A 9,854-nucleotide genomic window follows, 5' to 3' on the forward strand; every position below is an offset into this window, starting at 1 on the left:
CTGGATTTAAACTCAGGTCCTCCTGACTCCAGGACTGGGGCTCTATTCACTGAACCACCTAGCCTCCCCTGCCCAGGTAATTTTTACTGTGGAGACCACTAATATAAAGGCTTCAGTGTGGTAAGTACTACAGATTCATCTCCATTTTACAGATAGGGAAACAAGTCTCAGAGAGGCAAAATGACTTGCCCATGGTAGTTATTTAAGTGTAATAGGAAGCCAGGTATCTTGACTCTTTCCACTCTACCATGTCGCCTCCCTAATCTTGTAAATTAAATGAGAACTTATCTACTCCTGCTTTTCTTATTATAAAACAGAAATCATTTGAGGTGAGTTGTTTCTAAGTTTCAGGGTGACGTAATGCCAAATGCCTCTAAGTTATATTTCTCATTTATTACAGTTCCTTTAAATGAGGTTTTTTGGTTTCAAAATGACCTTTTGTCTTTACATCATCCTGTATTTCTTATAACACATCATTCTCTGTTTCCTCTATATACACACTTCCCTTCATGCCTTATAACAAAGAATTAAAAAAAAAAAAAAAGGTGGGGAAGTAGATCGGCAAAACTAAATACCACATAAACCAATGTTATGTACCCACAGTTAGTCTCCCACCTCAGGAAAAGAGGAAGGGAGGTACATTTTCTTCTCTCTTTTTAAAGGACAAGATTGGTCACTATAAGTACTTAGTATTCAGTTTTGGTTCAAAAAGGATTTTAAATTGGTTATTATTGTAATAAAAATTATGATAAAGTCACAGAATTTAAGATTTGGAAAGGGTCTCAGTAACCATCTAATCCAAACCATACCCTGTTGAGAATCCCCACTGTAACACAGCTAACCAATTAGTCATTCACCCTCTGTTAGAAGACGTTCAAAGAAGGGAAACCCATGACCTTTGAAGGAATTTCATTTCACTTCAGGATAGCTCTAATTGTTAGACGTTTCTCCTAGTAGCAGGTCTAAATTGACCTCTTTGCTCCTGATTATACTCCTTGGGCCAAACAGAACAATGCTAACCCACCTTTTACATGACAGCTTTTCAAGTACCTAAATATAATTGTCATGTCTGAGTCTTCTCTAATGCAGACTAAACACCCCCAGTCTCTTCAACTGCCCCCTCATTTGTCATAGCCTTAAGGCACTTCACCATCCTGGTTGCTACCCTCTGGATATTTTCCAACTGTGCTACCTAAAACTGACCATTATACTTCAAAACAAGGTCTGGTGAGGGCAGAGTAAAGAGAGACTATCTACTTATCTTAGAAGTTATGCTTCTCTGAATGTAGCCCATGACTTTTATCTGCCACATCATACTGACTCATATTGATCTTGCTCCTAAAGCTTTTTCAGATAAAGTGATAATTCTGTCTTCATCATCTAGTTGTGAAATTTTTTTTGTACCTACATCTTAAGTTTTTATATTTTTCCCTGATTTCATTTTATTAAGTTTGGCCCAACATTTTAGCCTGTTAGTATCTTTTTGGATCCTGATGTATCCAGCATGTTAGCTATCCTTCCCAAGTCATCATCATCTGTTACATTTGATGACTATGCCAACTATGTTTTTATTCAAGTAATAAAAATGTTAAATGTTTATAAAAAAATGTTAAACAAACCAGCACACATCCCTACAGTATGTCCTTGGAAAGCTCTTGCCAACCTGTTGTCAAATTATTAATTAACAAGTATTTATTAATTTATAAATCAACATTACTCAATTAGCAAGTACCAACTATATGATATTTAGTTAGAAAGCATATAAGTACATAAAAGGAATCAATCTCTATCTGTAAAGTGCTGAAATTTATAACTATTCTTTGATTCCTATCAATCAACTTGTTCTGAATCTATCTTAACTGTATTACTGTCTAATCTACATCTATCTATAGTAGAGTAAGAGATAGACTATAGTAATTTGGTTTAGTAAATTAGTGAGATACTATTATAGTACCTTAAAGATCTGAGAATCAAATACAGCACTCAAGCTATAGCTACCACAACATTGGAAGGCTTACCGAATTAAGCAAATGCCTAAATGAAGAATAAAAGGAGTGGCAGAAGTTACCTGAAGCTGATGGACAAATCCAGCATTAGGATTAATACAGAACCTTCTTTCTTGAACATATGTAAATGCCTCCCTTAAAAATAAAAAAAAAAGCTAAAAAAGATGTACCATTAAGTATTATGAATTTATAGTTCTTTCAGAAATACTGCTTTATAAAATAAAATATCACTACAGAGTGATGAAATAGAGAAATCAATGGATATGGCATCAAGCAGGATCTGAATTCAAATCCTGCTGCAACAATTATTAGCTATGTTAACACTAAGTACATCACTTATTTAACCTCTCTGAGCCTTATTTCTCTCATCTATAAAACAAGATTAATTCAATTTACACTACCTATTTATAGGACTGTTATGAAGAAACTTGCCACACTCAAGATCATCGCTAAGACTAGTTTTCATGTATATTCACATCATATTTCTATCTAGATAGAAGACTAAAAATTTATCTTTAACAGAATGATACTTATACTTTGGGATATAGCCAATGTGGAAATTCATTTTGCTTGACCATACATATTTGTTACAAGGGTTTCTCTCTCTTTTTCTGGATGAGGGTGAGGTAGAAGAGAGAAGGGTTATGAATAGGCTTCCAAAAACTGAAGAGAACAGAAGGCCAGAAGGAATCACAGACAAGCAGGGATGCTTTAATAGTTACATGCTGAATTTATTCTACACTTAAAAAAGAAAAGCAAGTGCTACATAGTAGATATTTGCAGTTTCACAGACAAATGAATCCCTCCTTTTTTTCTACCATGTAAATGGAATTTTATTTTGTGTTGGTCAAGTTCAGAATAAATTTAAAAAAAATTATCTTGGGTGAGAAAAATTAGCTACCTACTACATTAAAATAGAAGCTACACTTCTTTTCAACCCTGTCATGGTAAAACAGAATGCAACCAGCCTTTAAAATTTATCAAATGCAAAACACTAGTTCACCAAAATATTTTTTAATCTATCTGTTCAGTATTGGTGTGGCATGCAATGAGCATTCCGTATGTTTTTTTTTCTCTTTTTGATGTAAGTTTAAATGGCAACATTAAAAATTCTCCTAGCAAATTATCTTACTCCTGTGAAGGAAGCTGAGCACAGAGTTAAATGTAGGTAGGTGATCAATAATACAGTAGCACTTTTCTCACTGTGTAGAGCCAGTCAATTTTATGCCAAAATTTCTTTTTCCTACAAAGAACAAATTAGGCTGTGGAATATTTTCTTACCTGTATTTTACTCCAAATGTTTCCATAATATATGCAATAACTAAGGCAGCACTGAAAAGAAAAATATTTTTAGGATAACCAGTCAAAATTAAATTAATTAATTAATCAAATTAATTAATTAATTAAATACTTTACCAAAGTGTAGCCTCATACCTTCTGGAAATTCCTGCATTTCCATGGACAAGAACTTTTCCTGAAAAACAAGAATTTTGTATTCTAGTAGACATATCTGGATCAACTAAAATATAACAATCATTTCATAAAGACAATTCACAAAAAAGTTCCTCTCTTTAAAAAAGGCATCTAAAAACAGGTTTTATTTAAAAATTTATTTAAAGGTTTTATTTTAAAATTCAAAAGCCTCTTCAACCCATGCTATTTGTACAAATTTACATACTCTGCTGGGATTTTCTTTTTTTTTTAATACAAAACGTGAATTTATTGGTATAGGGAGCCCCCATGAAGAACTTCTACCAAAGCAAATCAGTAGCATAATATTATAATTAAACCATGATAATGCTGGACATATCAACAAAATTCTATGAAGAGAGTTAAAAAAGCTCAGAAAACTAGAATAATCAACAATGAAAAATCCCCATCCTTTTAAAATAGCAATAAACTAGTAAGTTTATTATTTTGTATTCTAAATCAGCAGCCAAGTATTTCAGATGATAAAAAAGTTATGAATCTTATCCACTGATAATTAAAATTAACTAAGAAAGATTTACCTCCTGTTTGTAAACTTCCATCAATAAATTCTTTAGTCTAAAGATAAAAAAAAAGGTTGCAAAAAAAAAACAAAACAGTTAAGATCTACAAAAAATAAATCACATATAATTGAAAATAGTTCAAGGATATAAATATTTTAAAAATAATAAAGCTATGGAATTTGGGGGTTTTTTCCATTTTCAAACATTTAACAATTACTATTTTAAAGTAACTGATGAAGGCTAACTTTGTTAACTTGACTGTTCACTTGACAAGTTAAATTCTATCAGCAAAACAAAGAACTACTGAATTGTAATGTAGTGTTTCCAAAAGACCATCCATAAAAGAAATATTTCAAATAGCTTTAAAGCAAAACCATCAAATATATCCAGAATTCCTAGGGAATGAATAATTATAATTATATGAATATTTCTGATAGCTGAAGACAACGAAGCTCATGCTAAGTAAAAAGGCTGCAATATATTACAAAAAAGGACTCATGAAGGATAATCAGAGTAAAAAATGTCATCAAAGAAATAAACAAGTGAAAATGATGGGCTAGTTATGTGACCAGAGCAAGGGCTAGCCAAAGGAGAGTTCCTGTGCTTAACTGATATCCTTGCAATGTCATGGAAAAGTGAGAGTGGCCCCACAGCATCTTAGGTAGGAACTTATGGGATAACATGGATAAGAAGCACATAAAATCAACTGGCATGCAATCTGTATCCTTAATAGGAATATACACATCAAAGAGATCATAGGTTCTTTAAGTATTTTACTTAGTTTTTCAAATGCAAATCTAAGTGCACACTCACTATGTTCTATCTTGTTTAATAATGTAAGGACAGGAACTAGACCTTAGATATCATGCATATAAGGAACACTTGTATGATGAAATTCCCTCTACCAATGAAGACTGAAATCTTTTCTGTAACTTATCATAGTTTCCAGGAGAACACTTTATAAAGAGGTTAAGCAATTTGCCTGGAGTCATACAGCTAGTATACCAGAGGTAGAACACGAGGTGAGGTCTTCCTGGCTCCATGGCCAGTATTCTATCCATTATGCCATGCTTCCTCATTAAACAGTATGGTCAATTAACAAGTATTTATTAAGAGCCTACTACGTGCCAGGCACTGTACTAAGTACTGTGTATTATACTAAACAAAATATATTTGCTTTTGGATGGGTCAGTGTCATCATTATAAATAATTATGATATGCTGTATTTAACTGTGGATAACATGGCAGATAGAGCTGAATAGCTATGGTCCCAGCAGAAATTCTCTCAGGCATTGGTGACTGATCTGGTTTCTATCCAAATCTATCCAAATTTGCTTTGTGGTCATTTGTGTCTTTTTCATAGAGTGGAACATGTAAGGGGGTTTGACTCCCTAGGAAGTATAACACAGTTGATATAAATGAGTGAATCAAAGGTTGCAGCCTTCTTTCAAAAGGTTTTCCCAGAAGCTTTTTTTCCCAGAAGTTAATAGCACCAATGTGACTGATGTCCTTGGATTAATGAACACCATTCAAAACAGGTATGATTTCTATAGCACTAACACAAGATAGTGTTAAAGAACTTCCCTTTCAGATCTGCGCTATGGTGATATGGAGAATTTACTCCAACATTTAAGAATGTTTCATCACTGTCATCAGATTACAACACTATCTTTATTCATTCATTCATTCATTCATTCATTCATTCTTTTTTTTTTTTTAAGCAATCAGGGTTAAATAACTTGCTCAAGGTTACACGGCCAGTTATTTCTGGGTGTGGTGCTGAGTGTCTGAGCCTAGGATTCGATCTCCAGGTCATCCCAACACTGGAGCCAGTGCTCTTACTCGCTGAGCCACCTGGCCGCCCCAACTTTATTTTTAAACTAGTTCTCCCTATCTCATCCAAACTACAACAATCACTCATGGGCCTAATTTCTGCTGATGGGATGGAAGCTTTGACCTGCTGTATTTCCAACATGGAGTGGTTCGCACCCTCCTAACAGCCTGGTAGACCCCTGTTCCAAAGGCTCACTAACACAGGTGCTGGACTTAATCTGGATGCCGCCTTGGTAGCAGGGTTTGTGGTGTCTTTATATGAAGCCAGATAACAATACTTCTGAAAACTAAGATTTTCCTACCCCTCTATAATATGCAGAAACAAAGAACATTAAAAACTCTATCTTTAAGGTTATAGCTTTTCAAAGCACTACCCCTCAGTGATAAATCAATTTACTCATGAAAACTCTTAAATGATACCCCTGTGAATCAATGAAGTAATAGGTGGCAGTCAGGAAGATGTTAAAAATATTCCCAGATGCTTCTTCAGGTGAACATTACCATTGTCTGGCATTAGAAACAAGTTAGCCTGTCACTGATATGCTTATGGGCACAGTGATGCCCCTAGGAGGCTGAGATCTAAAATGACTCTATCCATTCACACTGCATAAGTGTCCTAATGTCTAATGTGTTTTTACTGAGGTACAATGATAGCCTTGAGACATAACTATCCCTTTCAGAACTACAGACACAAATTATAAAGTGAAAAGCTCTCAGTCTCTGGGAAAACACTAACATAACAAAATAAAACTATGGATATTATTGAAGTTTTCTGTAATGTTGAAGATATTTAACGTATATATGCTTGGTTCTATGACTCCATCAATAAGTCAACCAAATAATAAGCATTTATTAAATGCTAACTATCAGGGGTGGCTACATGGTGCAGAGCAGTGGCCCTGGAGTCAGGAGGACCTGAGTTCAAATCTGGACTCAGACACTTAACATAAAAACTAGCTGTGTGACCTTGAGCAAGTCACTTAACCCCAACTGCCCTACCTTCCCCTCTTCAAAAAGCAAAAAAATAAAAATTTAAAAAATTTAAAAATGCTAACAATGTGCTTAGTACAATGTGCTAAGTACTGGGAAGACAAAGAAAAACAAAAAATAATCTCTGCCCTCAAGGAACTTAGATTCTACTGGAGAAGACAGCTTGGGTCAAAAGAGGTCAAGAAGTATGAGGATTAAGAAAAGGTCATCAGGTTTACCAATTAAGTCACTGGCAATTTTGGAGAGATCAGTTTCAGTTGAGTAATGGGGTTGGAAGTCAGACTGCAGAGAATTAAGAAGAGAGTGAGAGGAAAGGAAGTAGAGGTGAGTTTTTTATGTACTTAATTACAAATATATTGTCTAACCTATAGGGATCTATTGAGACCTCTGGCTTTGTGTCATCTGCATTTTTGATAAGCACATCACCCATGATTTTATTCAAGTCACAGATAAAAATGTTTAAAGTTCAACGCTACCCTTAGTACAGATCACTGGGGCACATCTCAAGATACTTCCTTCCAGAGTTGTCATAATTTAGATTCTGACTCAATAACTACCTTTTAGGCATGCTTGTTTAAACCAATTCTGAAAACAATCAAACTGTACTATCAGTTAGCCCACATATTGTTAATATATGGTTATGTTATAATTCCCATAAAGAGGATCAAACTTTTCAAGTCAATATGATTGATGAAAGTTACTCAGCAACTGGCAAGGATACTAATAAAGGATTTCCCACAACCAGTAATGTTCCAGTTAAACTGGAGCTAACTCTGTAGTAGGAGAGGGAATATCCACATCAATGAGTTCACAGGTCCAATATGACAGAACAAAGGTATTTTATTTTTTTTTTTTGGTATCCTCCACACTTAGCATAATCCATGGCACAGAATTTGATATTGCTTGTTGACTGATTAATCCCTTTAAAAATCAAAAAGAGAAAATCACAGTATATCTTTGGTTTTCTTGAATAGGCCATTCTTAAAAAGTGAATATAAACTGGCTTTTCTATATAGTGTTCATATGTGCACAAATAAATTTCAATAACCAGAGTAATTTAAGCATTCAAGAAATATTTGCAAAAGGTACCATAACCTTTAAAACACTATAGAAATGAGTTATTACTGGATTCTTCTAGAAAGGCAGATTATTTCCTTAGATAAATTGCAAAATTCCAGTCAAAACTATTTGTGATACATACCATTGGGAAAAAACGTATTATATTTTCAACTGGATTATCTGCAATATCTAGTACCAAATACCTGAAAGTAAAATAAATAATTTAGAACTAAATTATTTTTATGCAAAAGAACAAGAAACAATAATGAACACTTCTCAAACCTTAACTATGATATATCAAAAGAATGCAAAATTTAGCAGAGGTACAGAATCAATATTCAGTATTCATATTACATCTCATATTGCTTCATAAATATTCTCAAAGTATTCTTTTAACATGTATAGGGCTATGATAAACAACATCAGTCTCATTTTATAGAAGAAAAATCAAATGACATAGAGGTTAAATATTTTAGTCAAGTTAAAAGGTAAAACTGAAAGTTACATTTCTCTTTAATTTTAGTCCTAGCCTAATGATTTTTTAAAAACTGTATTTTTTCCCTAACATGTCAAGACAATTTTTAGCAGTATTTTATGCTTTTTTTTTTTGAAGGGCAATTGGGGTTAAGTAACTTGCCCAAGGTCACAAGCCTGGGTGTGTGTGTGCATGTGCGTGTGCATGTGTGTGTGTGTCTGAGGCCGTATCCGAACTCAGGTCCTCCTGACTCCGGGGCCGGCACTCTACTCACTGCGCCACCTAGCCGCCGGGCCCCCCCTCCCTTTCTACAGTCTTCCAGCTAGTTTAAAATGGTTAGAACCACTGATAGTAGCAGTCTACTGGAGCTCCAACCAGAGGCAACTCCACAATGATGTTGCTCAGGCCCAAACACAAGTCAGCTTGCAAAACAGACCAGAAAAGTGGTAATCAGACTTTGCCCTGTATCAGATCACTCTGGGTACAATGAAAGCTGGCCTAAGCAGCCCTCACGATCTTTGAAGAACAGAGCACTCAATATTTGAAGAAAGCAGCAGAACCTAAGAGAATACAAAAGTGGGCCATGAAAGGTCCAGACATTATCTCCAGAAGTATGTAGTGCTAGTCCCTAACATAAAGCCTGAATTTGGGAAGCAAACCTGGAAGAATGGGAAAAAAAAAAGAATCCCATCATAAAGAGCTATTATGGTATTAGGGATGTCCAACATATAAACACTGAAAAAAGAGAATGACTTCAAAATATCTTCAATCAAAGCCTCAAATAAAAATATAGCATGGGTACAATTTTAACTAGAATTGCAGGAAGAGTAAGAACACATATAACCTATTACTTGCTATCTTGGGGAGAGAGGAGGAAGGAGAAAAATTTAGATATCAAAATCTTATAAAAAATGATGGTTGAAAACTATCTTTTTTACATGTCATTGGAAAAAAATAAAATACTATTTACAAAAAAAAGAAATGAAGCAATAATTTTAAAAAGTGAAGACTTTGAAAATGATTTTATAAATGAGAGTCCTAGGGGAAAGAATTGGGGAAAAAAATGAAAATTATATTAGAAAAGACTTGCAAAGAAGATTTATAGGCTAGTATAAGAAGCACAAAACCTAACCCAACCCAAAAAGTGTTAAAAGTTTAAATGGACCAAGTATAAGTTAATGACTTCATGAGAAAACAAGAAATAATGAAATAAAGTCAAAATACTAAAAAAGGGAAGAAACATAAGATAAGGTATCTTATAAAAAAAACCAATTGATCTGGAAAACAGATTGATGAAAGACTATTTAAGAATAATTGAAGGGGCGGCCAGGTAGCACAGTGAGTAAGAGCACCGGCTCCAGTGTTGAGAAGACCTGGAGATCGAATCCCGGGCTCAGACACTTAGCACCCACCCAGAAACACCTGGTCGTGTAACCTTGAGCAAGTTACTTAACCCCAATTGCTTAGGGGCAGCCAGGTGGCTCAGCGAGTAAGAGCACC

At 34.5% G+C, this 9,854-nt stretch overlaps 1 protein-coding gene across 2 annotated transcripts in view; it reads right to left on the bottom strand.

Annotated features, from left to right (window-relative positions):
- Positions 1–9,854, bottom strand: part of STYX (serine/threonine/tyrosine interacting protein) — a 60,207-nt gene that overhangs the window by 19,535 nt on the left and 30,818 nt on the right. Inside the window, exons 5-9 of one of the 2 annotated variants that reach the window (XM_069082228.1) lie at positions 8,022–8,082; positions 4,016–4,052; positions 3,441–3,480; positions 3,288–3,338; positions 2,069–2,141 (exon numbers count right to left, since the gene is read on the bottom strand). In XM_069082228.1, the coding sequence (XP_068938329.1) occupies positions 2,069–2,141; positions 3,288–3,338; positions 3,441–3,480; positions 4,016–4,052; positions 8,022–8,082 (262 nt within the window). The remainder of the gene's footprint in view (positions 1–2,068; positions 2,142–3,287; positions 3,339–3,440; positions 3,481–4,015; positions 4,053–8,021; positions 8,083–9,854) is intronic. The other variant, XM_069082229.1, reaches the window with a different exon arrangement.

Source organism: Petaurus breviceps, unplaced genomic scaffold (assembly GCF_028583685.1).
Source record: "Petaurus breviceps papuanus isolate PSGF00001 unplaced genomic scaffold, PetGlider_PUasm1.0 164, whole genome shotgun sequence".
Lineage (NCBI taxonomy): Eukaryota > Metazoa > Chordata > Mammalia > Diprotodontia > Petauridae > Petaurus > Petaurus breviceps.